The 21,269-nt window shown below is 38.2% G+C and overlaps 1 protein-coding gene across 1 annotated transcript in view; it reads left to right on the top strand.

Annotated features, from left to right (window-relative positions):
* The first annotated feature begins 484 nt into the window (after window positions 1-484).
* Window positions 485-21,269, top strand: part of ITGBL1 (integrin subunit beta like 1) — a 189,742-nt gene continuing 168,957 nt past the window's right edge. Inside the window, exons 1-2 of the mRNA XM_019754218.3 lie at window positions 485-783; window positions 1,719-1,936. Of these exons, the coding sequence (XP_019609777.1) occupies window positions 686-783; window positions 1,719-1,936 (316 nt within the window). The 5' untranslated portion in view covers window positions 485-685. The remainder of the gene's footprint in view (window positions 784-1,718; window positions 1,937-21,269) is intronic.

Genomic DNA, 21,269 nt, shown 5'->3' with positions numbered 1-21,269 from the left:
CCTCAAGTCAAGAAAAAAATGTGGTGTGATAAACTACTGGTTCGAACCACTAGAATCAACACGCTTTTTAAAGGCTTAAGAAATGCAAGACACAATTTAAATCAAGGGATAAAAAGTACAAGAAGAAGTTTTGTTTGTTAATTTTGCTTGCACCCCACAGCTCATATCCCAAATAGTAGTTTCTTCAAAAGCATGTGGTGAATAATTTCCTACTCAAGTGTTCACACTGATATCACCAGCCTCCCCCTCCTCCTCCCATCTTGGGGATTATTTTATCTGTCCCTTCAATATTAGCCAGCCCAAATATTCTGCTGTCAAATATTTCTGGGGCCTGTACTTGAGGAAAGAAACGATTTTCTCAAATTTGTGAACAGGACATTTCTTTTTTAATGTCAAAATAAACCATCTGCTTGTACAACTGTTTCTAATTACTTTCCTGCCTAGACTCTCCACTTGAGGGGTTTGGCACCAGCACCCCGCCCAGAGCGGTGCCGCTGCCCAAATCCTCGCAGGCAGCTCATCAACGCACTTGCAGCTCCGGGTAGAGACCTGGACCCGCGCGCCTGAGTGTCGGTGGGTCTGTCTGCCTGGCCATCTGCTGGTGGTACCTCTCCCTCCTGCAGCCTCCCACTGTGAGCCCCACCTTGCAGAAGCACAGCTCGCCTCCACAGCCTGGGAGCCCAGCATGCGTCCTGCAGGCTTTAGGAACTTCTTGCTGCTGGCCTCCTCCCTCCTCTTCTCCGGGCTGTCAGCTGTTCCTCAAAGCTTCTCGCCATCTCTGAGGTAAGTTTGGTTTGTTATTCTTTAAGACAGACCTGCCCTGCTTTGCGTGGCAGGGCTCAAGTTTGCAGGATGGCTGCCCTCAGCCAAGAGCAGTTATGAAGTTGGACATGGGATAAACTGTTTTCAACCTGTTCCTGTTTCTACTTATATCTATCCTGTGTATTACTTTACCTCTGTCCTTTTGTTTTTACATCAGAAAAATAGAATCATTGAATAAATAAATAATTTCCTTCTATCCAATGCATATCAGGAGGAATTTCTACAATGAGTTATAGATACTCCTATGTGTATCTATATGTTTTCATAGCCTGTCAGGCAGAATTATTTCATGTGTCTGTATTACATTTTGTATTACATTTTATAGGAGACTTTGAGGTGCATTGCAAAACTAAACGTTTTAAAAGTATGGTTTATAAGCACTGCTTAATGCAACTTTGAAAAGCATTATGCCCTACCTACGCTATCATAGTATGTATAGGTATGTATAGCTCTTTCTATATATTTATGTCTTCTGTCATATAAAATAACTGCCTCTGGCCATCAGATAGCAATGGACTTTTCAATGAGAACTGAAAAGTCAGCTAAATGTCATACTTTGGACTAATTTGTATTTAATCAAAATGTGCATATAAGATTCAGTGACAAACCGCCAAGGAACAGGCTGGATCACCTCTGTCCAACTGGAAGGTGGTCCTATTACTAGGTGGGCAGGTCACCACTTAGACATTTTGGGTCATGGCCATTTCTCAGGTGATAGGCCCTGGTCAGGGATAACACAGCTCTCCTAGAGAGAGATTGGCCCCCAGAGAAATGTGGGGCCTCAGGGATTGTCTGTTGCTACCTGGGTGGACAATGGGAGGAAACATGGGCTCAGAGGAGTAAGGGCAGTGTCTGTGCCTGACCATGGCCTTGCTGTGGTTTGTCACCCCATGCAGAAGCGGGCCTGGTGCCCTGTGCAGGCTCTCCCAGGCCGAATCGGAGCGCCGGTGCCGGGCACCGGGGCAGCCCCCAGGGGGCACTCTGTGCCACGGCCGGGGCCGGTGTGACTGCGGTGTCTGCATCTGTCACGTGAGCGAGCCGGGCGTGTACTTCGGGCCCTTGTGTGAGTGCCACGAGTGGGTGTGCGAGACCTACGACGGGAGCACCTGTGCAGGTAAGAGAGGGCTCTGTCTCCTCTCCGTGACACACCGACACCCGTGGGAATGAGGAAGAACTTCCTTCTGCAGTTTTTGTCATTTCCCCTGGGACAGAAGGGTGGGGACAAATCTTTCCTCACATAGACATCAAGGAAGTTATTGCCACCCGTGAAGGTATTCTTTTGCTAGTCGTTTCCAGAAGCGTGTCTTATAATACTTTCTTCCACCCTAGGGCTGAACTTAAGTGGAAAAAATATTTGTAAGATCCATTCACTTAATTACAAGTTTCACTTGCCTCTATTTTAGCTCCTTATTACAGACTAAATCTTTCAACTTTCTCACAAATGGAGTCATTTTGATGGGCTCTTCTACCCCAAACACAAATGTTAATCATAATAGTTGCAGGACATAAGCTTGTGTTTTATTTTCACTAAGGAAACACAGAAATATTTTCCTAAATTCCAGAGGGCAGGGGGCAGGTTGTGTATGGAACTCTGATTTTCCCTCTCATATCTGACATATAGTTCACATCCATAAGTGCATATCAGAATCTGTAGCACAGAACAAATAAGCAGGCCTGTATTTATTTAGAAGCGGTTGCCTGCATATTGTTTTAGATGCTTGAAATTTTTAGCTGCAGTGGAACTTGGTATTTGTAAGAGTGGAGCGAAAATAAATTCATTTCCCTTGCACATTTTTAAGGAGTGATTTGGGTCCTGATATTGGAAAGGGTCAAGATACTTCTTCACAGAGAACACCCTTCACCTCTACCAGTTTCATATCAACATGCCATTTACTTAAAACCAAGAACCTCGATTAGGTCATTGTGAATGATACAGGAACTTCGTTAGTACAAGGGCAACACAGTGCATTCCAAACAGGGTGTGTAAAATTTGTAGGGAAAAAAAATCACAACTTATTTTACCCACAGTGTAGCTAAGAATAAGCGTCCAACACTAACACGCAGAGATCAAGAATGAGTTTATAGCAACATGTTTTTTTCTTGGCACCTGGACCCAGAAGTGCATAGAGCGAATACTTAATATTCAGGCTGTTTGGCACTGGAAAAAATAGTCCTATCAGTAATTCAGAGGGGCACAGATGTTTCTATGTGATTTGTTTACCCTGTGAAGGCTGCGGCTCAACCCTTTAAAAATAGTGAATGCCACAACTTGTTATTTTAACTTCGTCAGCCCCATAAGCTGCCGTACTATTAAGGGCAGCCCTTTGGAATGAAAGCTAAGTATTGTCTAATATTTCATTCCAAATTCAACTTCTACCTAGCTTCTCTGGATTTTATTGCCTCTGGCAAGTTCTCTTCAGTATCATGACTTCTGAACACATTTTTTAAGGCATTTTGTATTGTTCTTTCATTGGAAAAGAAGTAAGATGCAGTCTTCAACCAGTGAAACTAGCTATGGGTGTCATGAGATAAAACTCCCCTATTCAAGAAGCTTCTCTGGTTCCTTTCTGCAAAATTACGCAGAGGGAATGCTGTGGTATATAGTGCTCCTGTTTATCTCCCAGGGAAAGTGAGTTGTTGTTTACCCGTAACATCTTAGTCACTGCATTCTTTCCTCCCAGATACAATATGCAGCACTGAGTCATCCATGGTTTTGTTTGCTTATGTGTGCATTCCTGTAGAAGGCGAACTGCTTCACTGTATTTCAAGGCTGAATGAAACAACTGTGTTCATTTTCCATTCTCATCATTCTGATTGACACCCCTCGAGGTCTATGCTACAGGGCCTGGTACAGAATCTGCTCCTGTGAGTGCTCTGTTTGCCTGGCCAGTGAGGAAATCCTTACACACAGCCAATCCGGCTGCCTTGCCAGCTTGCCTGCTTGTTCTGTGCTTTAAGTGTAGCTTCTCAATTCCATCTTCAAGAAATAGTTGCAATATCATAGCTAGTAAGACAAACATAGTAGGCTGTCTTTTATGTTTTTATGTGCACCGGGGCCTTCACCTCTATAATGTTTCTGTAGGTCTTTCTAGAAATACAATAGCTTCCAGGGACCTCCCCAACCTCTGTGAAGAAAACGAAATCCTGCTCTGGTAGTGTATCATTGAATGGCTAAAACTATGGGCCCTGGAGGAAATTTTCCAGGATTTAAATCCCAGCCCCACTACCTAACAGCTGTGTCAACTTGCGCAGTTACTTAAACTTCCTGAGCCTTGATTTCATCATATGTAAAATGGGATAATAACTAACTACATTACAGAATTGTTGTGGTGAGCTTTACTGTATGTAACACACTTAGAATAGTGTTTTGCACAAAGTCAGTGCTCAATAAATATTAATATGTGTATATGTATATAACAATATTATTACAGAAATGCACAGAAGATGAGCTAGTATGGATAGACAGATGGATGGATAGATGGAGAGAAGGATAGAAAGAAAGAAAGAAAGAAAGAAAGAAAGAAAGAAAGAAAGAAAGAAAGAAAGAAAGAAAGAAAGAAAGAAAGATAGATAGATAGATGTGAATAGAAAGATAGATGGATGGATAGATAGATAGATATAGATATAGAGATAGAGATAGAGGTAGAGAGATAGAGATAGAGATATAGCCTGGTTTTGTGCTTGTTGAACATTTGACGCAGTGAAAGCAATTTAGTTTTCTTAGTGTAGTCTGGCCTGTTGTTATTGATCCAAAGCTCAAAAGGTTGAGCAAGGATAGCTATTTTGGCCCAGCCTCAGAGCAGCTGTATTAGATACACCATGCCCTTTTAAAGTTAAGTCCACTGGGATTCTAACACTGTGAATCACAAGAAACATACTTATTTTAGTTTGAGCTGGTTGAAGGTGATTATGTTTACGTGATCACAAGTGGTCTATTTCTTCCAGTGTCTACTTGTTCATGGCACATACATCGTCCTTAGACTTCCATAGCATAAAGCCTGGCCCAACAATTATTCCTGTGGGTATAATGTTCTAATAAGGAGTAACCAAATTTTGGTGATATATGTCTTTGAGAACAGTAAAATGTTTGGTTACATAAAAACATACTTTCAGTTAATATTTCAAGGCATCTCTGGAAACCCTCTTGAACAGCTATGATTTCACTTAAAATATTGGTTTGTTAAAAATCTTTTCTAATCACTTTTGATTTTGAGAAATATATATATCGCTTAAAAGAGTTGCAGTTTTAGTAACTAGGAAGAACTAACTGAATTCAATTTAGCAAACACTTATGAAGTGCTGTATATCTCTGTTTGCTGTTGAAGGGCGTATAAAGTTGAGGAACACATGACAGCTTTCCATTGAGTAGGGAGGTTAAGAGAAATACCAAATACCTATAATGCAAAGCAGGACATACTTCCTATAAATTTCTATGAGGGATCTATTACGGCAGGAATTTAATATTGTGGTTAAGAGTTCTTGAGAAAGAGGCAACACTTGACATAAATCTTCTGGGAGGTTTTTAATTCAAAACGGGGGCTGTTGAAATTGTGACTGAATCAAAATTTAAGCAAAGGTTTAGAGACAGAAAAACATGTGGGTATATTTAGGGAATAGTGAAGGATTCTAGGTTTGGCTTGGCTGGATCTTAGGGCTGTGGGGAAAGTAGAAGGCATATTGAGAGTTACAGTTGGGCATATTGGGGAAGACTTTGAACATGGAAATGAAGATTGTGCTCAGTTAAATAGCATATAGGAGCTATGAAGTGGCTGAATATGGAAGCCATATTTAGTGGCTCATGAAAAGTAATGTGGTGCCTGAGGGCATGGCAGGTTTGGGTAGACATTTGATCAGGAGGAACTCGGTTTAGATGCCATTTAAATTATAGTCGTACTGTGAGAGAATAAGGATAGAATATTATGAATTTTAAACACTGTTGAAAGGAAGAATCAATACAATTTAGTACCCAAGGAGGAGTAAGATGGTAAGTCATTAACTGGGACTATGGTAGAGCTGATGAAATAAAGAAGTCAGGATTAAGAACCATGTAATTCCTAATCAATGTTTAAAAGTTCTTAGTACAGAATACACTTATTTTTGTCTGGAATTTCTGTGAAATGAACAATTATTGCTAGCAGAATAAGAGTCTGGACTTTACTGACAGGAGATCTGGGACTAGATGGGAAACTAGTCTGAATTGTTAACTTAGGTTAACTTGTTTTGTATCATTAACTCTGAGCCAGTCATTTGATTTCTCTGAAACTAAGTTTTTTTTTTCATGGAACAAAAATGGGAAAAACAACACAATACAAAACAAAATTAAAAAAAAAATCTCACTTTCACAAGGTTTTGAGTATTTAGTAAATAGTAATGAATGATCTGGAGGCATTAGAGGTGGGGTTGTATAATCACAGGAATGTAAACAATACAAGTTTGAAGAGTGATTATTTAAATTCTTAAAACTTCCAGTTTTACAACTCTTCTCCCTTCTTAGAGCTAAATGTGGCTAAAAAGATGTAAATAGCGAGCTGACTCTCAATGAGGTATTTCTTTTGCATGTGTACCTTCCTTGCTGTCTGGAATGCACCTGGAGTTCCAGCAGCCCTTTTGAATCAAGAGATAAATGTGGCGGCCATTTATGAGGATGCTGAGCCACCAGACAGGAACCTAGCTTTTTTAGAGACCTTGTGGAGCTGCCACACCAGCCCTGGACTGCTTGCTTATAGACTGCTTTTGTACATAAGAAAAATAAACTTATGTCTTGTTTGCCCTGTCATTTTGGAGTTTTCTATTATTGGTAGCTAAATGCAACCCTATTTAAAATAATGCTTTTATTCAGAAAGTTCAAATCCATTAAAATAGGGCAAGAGTAGAATATACATAGTGGTTGAGAGCTTGAGCTCATTAGCCCAGTAGGGCTGGGCTCCATGCCAGTTTACTTACTACGTGGACTTCAGCGATTTGGGTAAACTCTGCAAGACTCAGTTTGCTCACATCTAAAATGGGGTATAAGTACAATAACACTCTGGGGAAGGTTATTGCTAAGTTAAGATAACACACATGAAGCACTTAATAGAATAACTGACACATAAATATCACTCTAAATGTCAGCTATCATTACTGTTGTTCTTAAACCTAGAATCCTAGAATCTCTAAGGGAATTCGTCTAAGAAAAAAAGGAACATGTCTTTGCTCTAAATGTATTACTAGTAACTAAGTGACCAGTTATGGACATATATTCCCTGTACCTCTTAATATGGTCAACATATACCCCTTTTTTGCCTAGCAGTTTTTAGGAAGTTATTGTGTGTAGGAAATGGTAGTGTAATATTTAAACATCTGGTTACCAGAAATGAAATTACGAGAGAGAATACAAAAATTGTTTACATATTTAAATACTTAATTTAAAAAAATATATATATATTTAAATAAATATATATATAAATATATATATATTATAAAATATATATAAAATATATAAAAACATATATTATATATTTAAAAGTTATTAAAGCAATGCATGTTTGCTACAAAGAGCCAAACATCATATATGTGTGAATAAAAATTAATGCAGTGGGGTTGCATTTTCATAGAGAACAGGTTCTACATTAGCACAAAGATCAGACATTTGAAGTGTAAATATTGCCTTGACAAATCTCTTAAGGAAGGCTCCGTCCATGTTTGAGTTCATTACACAATCTCTTAGTTAATCTAGCTCAGTAAATACTAATAAATAAGTGTTTACTTCATGGCTGGAAGATATTTTTGGTTTTTGGCTGGGTATTAGATGAAAGTTAGCTGGATTGTTCTTTTGGGGCCACTCAGCTTGGTGAGATGCTTACACCAGGGGATACACACCAAAAACCTCAGCCCACGGAGGTAATATCACTTTCACACTCCCATTTCACTCCCATGTGGGGCCTCCACTCACTGAATGGAATGACAGAATCTCTACACTATTGAAATTATTATTCCACCTCCCTTTATTGCCTAATATATACCTTATATGCACATATAATTGAATTCAAGTAAGTTTAATATGTGGGTGATGTGATTCCCCTTTAGTCTGAGTCTTATTCATAGCTTCCAGAGTTAATATTGAATTCAGGGTATATACTTCCATATTTCCCATGGTTATATAAATATGTGTGCTATAAACACACACACACATAAACACACATGCACAGCCATGTTTTTTTCCCTCTCTTGCTTTTTCTTTGAGACTATATCATGGCCTTCATTCTAGTTTAATAGTATGCATGATTAAGCATTCTAATAGGCATGTGATGTCATATAATATGGATGTATTACTTTATTAAACTATTTTCCTGTTACTGCACATTCTGGATGTTTCCAGTTATTGTTGTGCATTTTATTTTTTGATATAGGAGGATTTTAAACAGTATTTTCAAACTCCAATTTAAAATTGTATACACACATTCATACACATACATGCACACAGCTCCCTAGCACTCTGGCTCTTGCATAGAGTAGTTGGGTTCCAAGGCACAAGGGAGGGAGTCGCCAGCCAACAGATATATTAATAAAAGTATCTTCATACGTTGATGATCTTGGCAAAGGGAAACTTCAAATCAGGTGGAACTGGGAGATTTGAAGCCTCTGTCCTTAGGGAAATTTGGATTTCAAGCCTTGTCTGGGATTCAAGGTCAAGAGTCACCGTTGAGAAGGGGGGGATGTATAGTACTGCTGGTACTGAGAGTTCCAGTGGGGTTTTCCATGACATATTTAGGCCCCCACATGGGTAAATTCTCAAGCTATTTCTCATTAACTCTTAAATTGATAAAGACAGAGAGCTGCAAGAAGATTGCAAATCTCATTTTCTTTGGAAAAGAGTGCTTTATCTTTCAAGGATCACATTTCCTGGCAAATAAGAAACTATATTTTGGAATAGGACTCATTCTTCTGTCTGTTCTAAATCATCTTACTTAAGGCTGGGTAGAAGAATGATGGCTTTATAAAGGGAAAAGAAAAATAAGACCTTTATAAGGGTTCTCACTGGCTTGACCTTGTGTCACCCCATCCTAATTTGTGAGGTAAGGTAAGTTCCTACGCCAAGAGTCCTGTCATCCTAATTCATAGTCGCTAGTTCAAACATCAAATTATTCCAAGTGAATAGCTACCCACTGTACTTTCCTGTTTCATTATTGTATCTGCATGCTTCCTAGAATATGGCAGGCTAAAAAATATTTTTAAAAAGAGGTCAATGAGTTTTGGTATTGCTTAGAAACTTCTCTTACAGCAGGGCATTACCTGTAAATTTGTTCTTTAGTCAGTCGGGGAGAGTAAGGAGCCAAAATCAGAAAATCAAAACATGGTAAATGTATTTTCTAATTGGTTAGTACTGCTTTTTCAAAGCTATCATTTTCTGCTGTGCAAAATAGTTAGACAAAACTACTTATTTTTTTAAACAAAATGACTTGGCCATTTAGGCGTTCTCCTCTCCAAAACACAAAAGACAAGTTACAGTCTCTTTTTTTTTTTTTGCTTTCTTGGTCAACACCATTAGTTATATAAGCTCCAAGAGCAATCTTAACATGAAAATAATTCATTTATTTTAAGAAAGAAAATATTTGGTTTGTTAGTAATGCAATGGATAGATTTTTCTCAATTGCTGCTTGAATGGATTGGAGCCTTAAATTAATGTTGCGTTAGTAATACAAGAGAATAATGGAAAAATATCTACTTATATCCAAGTGTGCTTTGCTGGAAAATATTTTCTTACACATGAATTCATTCAATTCTCATATAATTGTTAAGAGATAGTTAAAATTATTATTGTCCAAGTATCATACTAAGTAACCCTGAGAATAAATCTGTCCTCTAAATCATTAGACAGCTTCTCCTCAAACCTATTAACATTGTCCTGAAACCACATATTTAGGGAAAACGTTTTCATGAAATTGGAGTCCTGAAATTAGAACATACTTTTTAGGAACTTCATTTATACACTTAAAAATATATATTCTGCAGATTTTTTTCATAGAAAAGCAGATTTAGACTCTCATTTCTGTCTTATGTCAAAGAAGTACACATAAAAGCTCAAATACTGAGCAGAACACATTATTCATTTAGCATCAAAAGAAGTCCAGGTAACAAAAATTACAGGGACTAAATTACTTGTTATACCAACAAAAAGCATTTCTCTCAGCTGTAATTGAAATTCTTAGAGTGATTGCATTTAGCACTAACTGTTATCCAAATAAGGATTCTCCAGAATCAGCAATGGGAAAAACTCTTCCATAACCTTTGTTTTTCCTTGTCTATAAAAATGAAAGAAAAGGTAGATAGGAGAGTTGAATATGTATATATTTGTTACTTTCGTAGATATTAACTAGTGTTATTTTGTGTATCATATATTTTGGCTATTAATAAATCACATTAGAGATTATCTTTTGCTCTTATGAAATTCATAATGTGAAATATAAAAATTCAAATTCATGAAAATGTTAATCTATGTATAGCTCTTTTGAGAACATGGAAATGTGAATTAATAGAAATGCATGGTGAAGGAGGAAAGGTGTCTATAGAAAACTGAACAGGTGGCCATCTTGCTTTCGTAAAGGGAAGGACCACCTGAGAATGATACCAGCACAGAGGGAAATAAGCAAAGTCAAGAGGTCAAAAGAGAAGATTCCTGATGACATCATCGAACACCCAGAAAGAAGGCAACGTGCTATGTGATCAACCAACACCACCCTGCCATAAAGGAGAAATGGACAAGGTAGCTGAGTGTTCAAAGCCAAGGGAAGAGGAGAGAAAGAAGAGCAGTGCATGCAAAGGTGCAGAGTTGCTCTTACTAAGTCCAAGTACTACATCATTTTACGCTTCTTAAACTGGAGGATGTGTTGCCCCAATTCTGTGCAGGGAGGACGCAAAACAGTGTATCCAATACATCTATCTGAAGCATCAAGTTTATTACAAGATTTGGAAGAAACAAGTACCTTAATAAAAACTGTCTCCCTCCCACAAACATGGAAGAAAATAAGAGCAGGGAAGAGGAGAAGGGCCCCAGGAAAAACAGTCCAGCCTCTGAAGTTTCACCCAGGTGAGGGCCAAATGGTGGGCCTACAGCTAGGGGGGCCCCTTCTCTTGTCCCATAGGGGCCTCTAGTCCATCCTCCAAGCTCACTAGGAGTTGTGCATATGATGCTTCTGAAGGCCACAGAAATGCCAGGTACCCTCCTGATGTGAATCCCATGCAGAGAATGCCACAGCAGTTTACATACCTCCATGATGTGCTGCACCAAGTTCTCTCACCCAGGCTTCCTTGCACAAGGAGTGTGTACTTCTTGCAATACTGCCACCTGCAGCAGTTTGCATTCAGTCTCTGGCCAATCATCCCCACCACATGGCTGTGCTCCCTGGAACCCAACATATTTGAGTTCAACATTTAAAACGCAGGGAGCCAGGCTTGACCTTCCTGGAGTCTTTGATTGTAGCTCTGCCTTGGCCATCCACAGTTTAAATGTGCTCTACTCTGTTCCATTTTCCATGTGCCTCTTGGATGGCCTAAGGCAGAGCCCTCTTAAAATAAAGTCCAGGAACCTCCTAGCCACCTGCTGATGTCTCTGGCTGGTTCTCTCTTGTTCCACTATTGTTACTGCTGCTGCTGGTGCTGTGGATGGTGCTGTGGAAGGAGGGGGCATCCCCAGTGTTGTATTGGGGGTTCTCAACTCCAGGTTGGCTGGAGGACTAGTAGCTCTTTGCCCTTCTGCTCTGACTCCTGGTCCTCATGCTGCTGATATGTCTGGCAGAACCTGGAGAACTCTGGGTGAACCTCCTTTGTTGGGGAGCGACTACAACTGTTGGGGTCAGGAGAACACAGGGGCCTTACCACGATGGTGCAGCACACCACTTTGGGGTTTTCTGGTGCTCAGGATGCGTTACGTAGCCATCACACTGCTGTACCTCTTACTTTTCAATGAGTCCTGGATCTAGGTCCACTCAAATCCCAGGTGCATTATGTCCCCTGTCACCCGGTGGTCCATGTCATCACAGGGAGGCTCACAGTCAGCTCAGCCCTGAGTTCCTCCTCATGGCCATCGTTTAGCCACAGGTCACAAAATGTGGTTAGAGGGGGACAGGACATTGGTAGCTGGGAGATGAGCTATCAGAAAGCAGCAGTAGCTGAATCCATGACTGCAGGTGACCACTAAAGAGAAAAGCCCTGTTACCTCCAGTCTTTCAACACAAAATAAAAATACTGTGGACAGTGCTTGGCAGGTAATGGTGAGCACAGAACTGGCTTTTCCAAATAGAAAACTCAGAGTCATTGATATTAGAATAAATGGAAAGAGAAAAGTCTTTAAACGTAGAGAACAATGAAAACATTATTATAATAGCCAAGAGTGAAAACTAACATTTTGAATTATGTTGTTGACCATAGAAAGGAATGGGAAAGAATAATGCTAATTACATTGTTATATGATGGAAACAACAGGGATAGGAAATGGTACAGGGGTGGTAGGGGCGAGACTTAATTGCCAAACGTAAACTGTTACGGTCATACTGGTTTTCAAATAGTCCAAATCTTGCACACTCCCAACCCCACCCCCATGTCAGAGACACCTTCGCTTCTTCATGCTTTGAAAAAATAGGGTTAAATCTCTGCATACCTAGAGAACCCCTACCCAGCTCTGGTGCTAAGCACTGGTACTTTTTCCTCATTTCTGATTAAATAGTTCAACTATCTCCCACCTGGAGGGTGGAGGAGGCTATGTTGGCTCCAGAAATAGGAAACTGAGAAAGCAATATGTTTGAGGACAAAGGGGTGAGGAGCAATTGTTCATAAAAGCCATCTGGAAATGGCAAGTGGTGGCCAAAGATGCATCAACTTCCAAAGATTGCCAATTTGTCACATAATGAGCATATACTAGGAACTGATAAGATTTTTAAAAGTTGTGACTCCTGAGCTCAACTAATTTTCTCTCAAATATCACATCCAGTTAAGTTTCTAGTTATTTAAATACATTTTTGTATTTAGGCGTGTCCAGGACATTTTGACTCTTTAGATGTAGGTAACCGATTCTCATTAGGGTTGCAAAAGATGAGTAAGAAATTAAATTATATGTTGTACTTTAAGCAAATACTAGTTGCAACTCATGAGTATAGTGTTATTACTATATCCAAAATAAAATAAGATCTGTAATGTTAATTATACTCATGTAAAAATAGTTTCAATTTAAAGTCATCAGTGATGAAACTTCACGGGAAAGGATCAGAAATTTTATGTGTAAAAGAAATCTAAGTATTAGTTTTTTTGTATTCCTCTAATATTTTAGTATAAGATGCTATGAAATTTAATTGTGGCATCATAGCATGAAGTAGATAAAACTTTAAATATACTATGAAATCTATCCTATTCTGGGTAATAATTTCCTTATCACTTTCCTTCATATACTTTAAAATGTATAAATACTAAATAAGAGAAAGCAAGTCAGTCTTATTTTGGTGGTAGGTGTCTTTCAGATACTCATAGGTGAATCAGGTAGGATATTATTTTGAGGTCCAAGTAATAGCAAACCCAACCCAAACATGCATAAGAAAAAGTTACAATTTACTGGCCCATTTAATTGTAATATTTAGGCCAGTGGTTTCCAAAGTTTGGTTCTTGAGCCAGCATCAATTGGGGACTTGTAAGAAAGGCACATTCTGGATCTCAAACCCAGATTTACTGCAACTCTGACTGTAGCTCAGTCATCTGCTTTAAGAGGCCCTCTGGGTTGTTCTGGTAAATACTAAAATTCAAGAAACACTTGTCTAGGACTAAATATACCGTGTTTCCCTGAAAATAAGACCTAGTCGGACAATCAGCTCTAATGTATCTTTTGGAACAAAAATTAATATAAGACCGGACTTATTTTACTATAATATAAGACCCGGTCTTATATAATGTAAGACCGGGTTTTATATTAATTTTTGCTCCAAAAGACGCATTAGAGCTGATTGTCTCGCTAAGTCTTATTTTCAGGGAAACAGGGTACCTTTGGGTGTAACTCAATTTAGGCCTTCAAGGATACCACCAGGCTTGAAATGTGGGCTCTGCTACCCATGGGAAAGCCCCATTTCCAAGCTTCACATGGTGACCAATGACAGCTTTGGATATCTGTCATCACAGCACCCTGTCGCGTGGACAAGAGAAATGATTTCACCTTGAATTAAGTGTTTAATGCCAGATAGAAATCTGTATCTACACAAAGAAATGAAGATAACTGAAAATGGTAACTACAGTGGGTCAATACATACAGTATGTTTTTTTTACATTCAACTCTCTTTAAAAGAGATAGAAAAAGCAGCATCTCCAAAGAAGACAAAAATCAAGGGTGAGATACTGGAGAAAAAACAGGAGATTCGGTTAGTGGGATAATATAGATTATTTAATAAATAGAGGGAAATGGTAAATAGTGCAGATATGCAACATGCGTTTCATATTTTAGTAGATTAGAGCCCTTGCAGCTTTAAAAGTTCACAAGCTATAGAAATGCCATTTTTAATATTACAAAATAATGATAATTTCAATCATTCATGTTAATTGCTATTCTCCATGGCCATATCACTATTCATTTATTCAATCAATGCATGCTTATTTAGCACTACAAGGGACGTAAGCACATCCAGTATTCCACATTCTACTTAGGTTAGTTTTATGCGCACGCGCACACACGCACACACGCACACACACACACACACACACACACACGACTGTACTGTAGATTTCAATTGTCAGCTTTTTAAATTTTTTATTGATGCTTTCTAAATTGCATCAGCAAATTGGAAAAAAAAATCTAGAAGTGTGTAAAGAACTACCTATATACATTTTTAAGGTCAATACTTTATAATAAAAATATTTTTATAATAGTTCTTCATAAGCCTTGGATATGTTTTATTGCTTCTACTAACTCTTAGTGATTTTAATAACCTCTTAGTTTTTGTTACTATATCTTTATTAGGTAAAAATGTCCAGGTTCATTGTATTATTTGAGCACATTAAATTTCATAAGAGAAATGTTTAGTTCTAGCTCCAAGGCAGGTGTTGTGATCCTGTAAAATTGCTCAAGCTAATTTGAGCCATGTCAGGTCAGTTGCTGGGAGACATTTGAGGAGCACAGGAAATTACATGGGGCCTGTTGATAACTGCTTGTCCTTGTACTGTGACCTAAAATAATAACAAAACCCGCTCAATTACCTACCTATTGTTAAACTAGAAGGCCCACATTATAGGTTTATACCAACATCACTAAAAGGAGAAACTTAGGATGATTTAAAAATATGGTTGTAATTGTTGAAAAGTTGTCAGTAAAAATACAGATAAAATTGGTAATTACAATTATATTTGCAAAAAACATTCTTTTAAAAGAAATATGTTATTTATAGTCATATTATTTCAGTTGTGTTTTCCTAATTTGGGTGATCATAAGAACTAACTATGGTGTACTTTTGTCATTAGTTTCCTCAGCCTCTCTTCTAGAGAAGTACATTTCATAGATGTGTCTGTTTAACCAGTGTGCCAGGTAACTGTATGCTCAGACATCTAGGCAAAGCACTGGCCTAAAGTAAGGAATTTGTATACTTTTCAAGGAAATGAATGGAGGAAGCTCATAAAAATATATCCAATCTCAGTTTATAAATTGTATTTATAATTTAGGTTGGAAAGAAAGGTTAACCTTCTTAACTCAAATGTTACCTAGGAAAATAGATGAAGAGTTAACCAGGTTGATGTTCAGTGTGCAATTGGCTCAGAAGGTACTGCATATAGCCACGCAGAAAGGTTGAGGCCAAAGAAGTGATGATAGTGGAAGTCCTGGGATTCTGAAGAGGAGATCAAGTGAGCCTCGGCTGTGATGGGAGAGGGGATACAGAGGAGGAAATTGAGTAGGGCCCCAGTAAATGGACATATTGATATTTCCCAAAAGATGTGTGAAAGCCACGCCTTTCAAACCAAAGAGCCAGCTCTTGTATTGGCATTTGGGGGCCTGCATCATTCCAAATGAGGATGGAGTCAAAGTCATTGCTTTCTGTATTAGAAAGCATGGTCTTTCCAGAGCAATCTGCTCATGCTTTATTGTCATTTTAAAGGGAGATTTTAGTCTTTAGCTTGATATATACACCAAACTGACTATATCTTGACTTAAAAGAGTGGATGGTATTTCAAGTCCATTCCTTTACTTTCAGGTAGGTGAAGGACATATGCCTATTAGTTTTCCCGTGTTCATTATAAAATTGGGATGACTTCAGGAATTGACACTGGAATTGCCTCACAGACTTTGTAACCAGGAAGACTTAACCTGACTCTTAATTCTGCCTTGTGAGAGCTGTGTCAGAATGTAAAAGCTACCGAACCCGCCAAACAAATTTCCTAGTTTATAAACTGAAAACTAGGACATTTTAATAAAGGTGCTATTTACTGCGCATATGCCACGTGCCCAGGCATTGCACTAGGTATCCTGTGTGATTCATGGTGTTGCCACTACAACTTTTTGAGATAAGCATTATTGTGTATTGACAATAGCAGTGATGATGCAGCTTTCTTACAGGATTTTTGCAGGTAATCAATGAGATTAGAGACATTAAACAAACAAACAAACAAACAAAAATCATGTTCCAAAATAGGGATCAAATTCTACTTTTTTTGAGACATAAACTGTATACAGCTGTAAAATGACAGGTTTTTTTATACCCCAATTCCCAACCATTAAATTTTTATGGAACCCTTCCTCATCTATTAAACACATGACATATAGGAGGTGCTCAATATATTTCAGTTCCTCTTCAATGCTTAGGCATGTGACTTGGAAAGACCAGATGGTGTAGTTGAATATATAGGGGCTTCAGGGTTAGAAAAGTGTTAGATAGGCAGAAATTTGTCTGTACTGGATTGGCTAGACAACACTGAACAGGTTATTTCACCTTTTCTATTTTTCATTGGAAGAATGAGAATCATCTTACAGTGTCCCTATGAAGATTAAAGTATGTAAGGTGACCTACTACAAGGATTGACAAAAATTAGGTTAATATTTCAAATGAAATATCATACTGAAATGACATTGTGTAGAATAATTCTTTGTAAGTGCATGTGTATGTATATCATCACATCTGTAGCAGAAAGATTTGTTTTCTGAAATGTGTAAATAATGTTAAAATAGCATGCTTTTGAGTAACATTTGGTAAGATCTATTCTGAATGAAGGGATTTAGTGACCTTCTGTTTGATTTTTCTCACACTGCGATGGATGAGGTCACTGATATCAAAGGACACTGAAATACTGATGCATGCTGATAACATAGCATTCAGTTTGCCTGACTCATTGGTGAAAAAAGGGAACCATTGAGAGGTGGACTAAAGGTCTTGGTGTGAGGATTGCTAGCTTTTAGAGAAAGTGAAAAACGAAATGTTTTCATTTTAGATTTTGTCTCAAGAGTTTACTTGCCGTGATGGGAATTTTCAATAAGCGTAATAGTTTTTCACTCACTTTAGTTAGTGCTTTGTTATGGACTGAAAGTTTGTGCCCCTACCCCGTCCAATTCCTGCGTTGAAGCCCTAACCCCCATTGTGATGGTATGTGGAGGTGGGGCCTTTGGAAGGTAAATAGGGTTATAGGAGGTCCTGTGGGTGGAACCCCACGATGAGATTAGTGTCCTTCCTTATAAGAGGAAAAGACAGGAGAGCTCTCTCTTCTCTGCCATGTAAGGATACAGTGAGAAGGCAACTGTTTACAAGCCAGGAAGAGGACCCTCCCCAAGAACCAAACCTGCCTCTTGGACTTCTCAGCCTCCAGATCTGTGAGACATAAATGTCTGTTTGAGTCACCCCGTCTATGGTATTTGCTATAGCAGCCTGAGCTAAGACACAGTTAATGAGCAGCTACTATGCACAAAGTCCTCTTAAGCAAAAGGAAACAGTCCAACCCTGAAACCAATGAAATCAAGACTATTTAAGATAATGTTATAAACAGAGGTGTGAGTAGTTCACTGTTCATGTGCTTATTCTACCTGGGATTATCATCTAGGAGGTACCCTTTGAGCTGGGTCTTGAAGAATGAGATGCATTTGTTTCCTTGGGGTATGATAGCTTCAGAAGTGTGAGAAACTGTAAATTATTATAGAGAAGAGTGTAAACTACAAATAAATGTATTGACCAAAAAATGTATGCCAACCCTAACCAACGTAGGTAAAATCAAATGCAATAGCTCTGGCTCTGTTTATCTCCTTGTTTCAGATTTTAGTCTAACAGAATTGCAGAAAGAGGGAGAAAAGTTTCTTAGTCATTAGAGAAATCATTGCTGAATAATATGTTTTCCTGTTGATGAGTTGGGAATCCCTTAGTGTTCCCAGCTTCAGCGTTGCCCAAATGCCAGAAACATTTATTGACATTTAGTAAAGAACTCTAAAAATTTCTTCTTACTGGCTCCATTGTTAATATGTGGTGTACACTAGCATATTGCATGTGTAAGAACTATCTAGGTTTCTGGGTGAACCATTTGGCTGAAAAGTCAATAGGAATGATTTTTCAAAATAGGTTTTAATGACTCTTCTGCTCTCTAATTTCTAAGTGCCAATATCCTCAACCTATAACTATGTAAATTACTGTGAGTTAAACATGTTTGAATTTTGTCATTAATGAAACTGTCTGGTTCTCTGTCTCTGCGCAAAGGTTGTGAATAAAATGTTCTGGTGTCCTTTGCAGCCACATTCTCCTCTTCCAGATCAGCAGATGGCCAAGTTTGTCAGGGCCAAGCTCCCCTTCTGACTGTCTACTTAGATCAGCTAACCTTCCCCATCACAGCAACAACTTTCCTGCAAAGCTGACAGCTTCCAAATTAACCCACTTTTTTGTTTTCTTATCTTGAGAAAGTTTATATAAGCAGGTACAAGCTATGAAGTTTCATTCATATTGCTACATTTGAAGGGACCTTAAAATTAGAAAAATTGTGGTGGAGGGCCCTTGTCTCCATACTCATTCTAACAAATTTTCCTCCATCATGCATTGCCATTTCCTTACATCGCATGTTCCTTAGTGATTTTAAATACTTCACTTTGTCTTAAACTGATTTATAAGATGACAAATTCTGAGTCACCGGGGTGAACATTGTTTTCTTACAGAAGAATCTGGGATGTACACAGCAACTTCTTTTTGAAGTTCAAATGCTTCAAATATAGGAAGTATATTTGTGGTCATGCTCAGCCGTTATACATTTAGGAGGTAATTTTGCTATTTTTGAAGGGAAGGGAAATGGAATAAATGGGGTTGCTTTCAGAGTCCAGAAATCCATTTGGCTCAATGGAGCTGACACACCTCATTGCAGTTTTTAGAGCCTCTTTGTAATTTGCAGTGGATACTTATTTCCTGCTCAGGTTTCCTACAGCAGCTCCTATTGAGTCAGAAAGGAGTCCAGGGCTGGTGGTTTTATGTGGAACAGCACCTTGAAAAGAGTTGTCAGGATGCATTCTTATGGCTCTACTTCCTCTGCTTTCCCTTCTCTGGTCTCCGTTTTTTTTTCGTTTTTTTTTTTTTCGGTTTGTTTGTTTTTTTGCCTTTCTTTTCCCAGAATTCCTCAGGGCTTGAAAGAATGAATTTTATTTTACTTCCTTTTCCTGCACTCCTGGGAAATCCATTATGTAAAACACTAGGATTAAATTCACCAGCCACAGCTGTTGATAGGTTAGAAGGAATTTAGAAAATCCTCTCTTCACAGAGCCTGGCTCTCAAGTATATTGTCTTGCAGTACAATCCTCTTTTGAATGTCAGAAGCCAAATAATTATCCTAAACTTTCTCACTCCATTTCATCCTCCAAGTTTCAATGGAGAAGCCTAAGAGGCCTAAGGATAAATACATTTATGAAGAGAACAGTAATTCCTCTATGCAGGCATTTCCTGGGAGTAAATCCCAAGGTTTCTGGGAGTACTTTGCTAAGCACATAGTAGATGCTCTATAAAGTTTATTGCACAAATAAGTAAATAAATAAATAGTTAACGGGTGAATGTGGTGAAGTTAATGGGTGAATAGTTAAAGGGGAAATGGAGACGGCAGATTTTGTGCGATGAGCAGATTTCAAATCATCCTTAGAATTTTCAAAATTAGAGTCATGGAAGTTGATAGTTGGAGCTAAGAAAATCTCTAGAAGTTCATAAATAAAGGGTAATTTGAATTCTCTAACTTCCTTTCCTAGTAAAAGTGGAGCTTTTGCCTTTTGATCTTTTACCCTCTATCCCAACAATTTGACTGAGGATGATGAATTTAATGAAGGCTGGGGAAGCTTGAAGATGATAACGAGTTTCCTTTACTTTTTGAAAAAAAAAAAAAAAAAATTAAGCTATTTCCTATTAAATCATTTTAGCATTCCTCATGTCATGTACTCCTTACTACAATTCTCAATTTTGCAGTAAATTGTGTTTTGAGAGTTTTTCACTAAATTTTACATTTTGCGTCCACTTACGTGGTCTGGAGCTGTTCAAATGCGGAAATGACATTGGCATTCAGTTCCTCTTTGTCCAGGACATGCTTTCACCGCTCAACAACTCTCCTCCTGAGAGATATGTGAGTTGAGCGTTCATCACCTGTTCATTCTGCGAATATATTTTCCACATCTGTCGTCCCAGTCATCCAAAAATTAATTCTAGATGCCTGATGGCAAAATGTCCTTGCACCTGGGGGATGGAAGCCTGTAGAACATCGATCTCATCTTCTTTCCTTGACACAAGTCCATTAGCTTCATCTGTCTTGAGGACAATCCCAGCTAAGAGCCTATCTGATTTTTCTTCTTTGGGGACCTTTCAGAATTTCAAGGTTATAGAGAAATTGGCTTTGTGCAAAGTATGTTGCCATCTGTTGCTATAATAGTTTCTAATCTCAGATCCATTTAAGAGATTTGCCAGGCTAGATTTATATAGATGTTTTAACTAATTGTATTGTTTTTTTCTACTTAACTCAAAAGCACATATTTAGGTTTGTCCTTTCCTTATCATTTACCTGTATATCCCACTATTCTACTGTGTTTTTATTTTTTTGGGGGGGCATAGTGTTTATCTGCCATTTATTGTGGTAAGACAGGATAGCATGTGTCTATTTGGTAGTTATAAAATTATAATCTATATGAACAGAGAGCCAAAAAGCTACTAGGGGATTTAGATATCTCCCCCCCCTTTTTTTAATGAGAAAATGAAACCCAGACAGTTTATGTGGCTTTCACTCAAAGTCTCAAAATTAGCTCATGTTTCAGATGAAATTTGCCTTCAAGTTCAAAATCAACTATAACACTGAAGTTTGGTGACTACTCATTTTTTCTTCAGATTGTATTTGATTCCTTGATTCTTTTAACAGTTTTAAAAATTATTTTCTGGTAAAACTTTGAAAGAAGCTAAAAACATGGTAACACTGTTGTCAGCATATATAATTACACAACTAACTCTCTCCCTCTCTCTCTCCAAATA

This window comes from Rhinolophus sinicus, chromosome 16, assembly GCF_057876585.1.
Source record: "Rhinolophus sinicus isolate RSI-liver-muscle chromosome 16, RSI-T2T, whole genome shotgun sequence".
NCBI classification, from domain to species: domain Eukaryota; kingdom Metazoa; phylum Chordata; class Mammalia; order Chiroptera; family Rhinolophidae; genus Rhinolophus; species Rhinolophus sinicus.
Note: the sequence above shows the minus strand (reverse complement) of the source record. Positions and strands in the feature narration are given on the sequence as shown.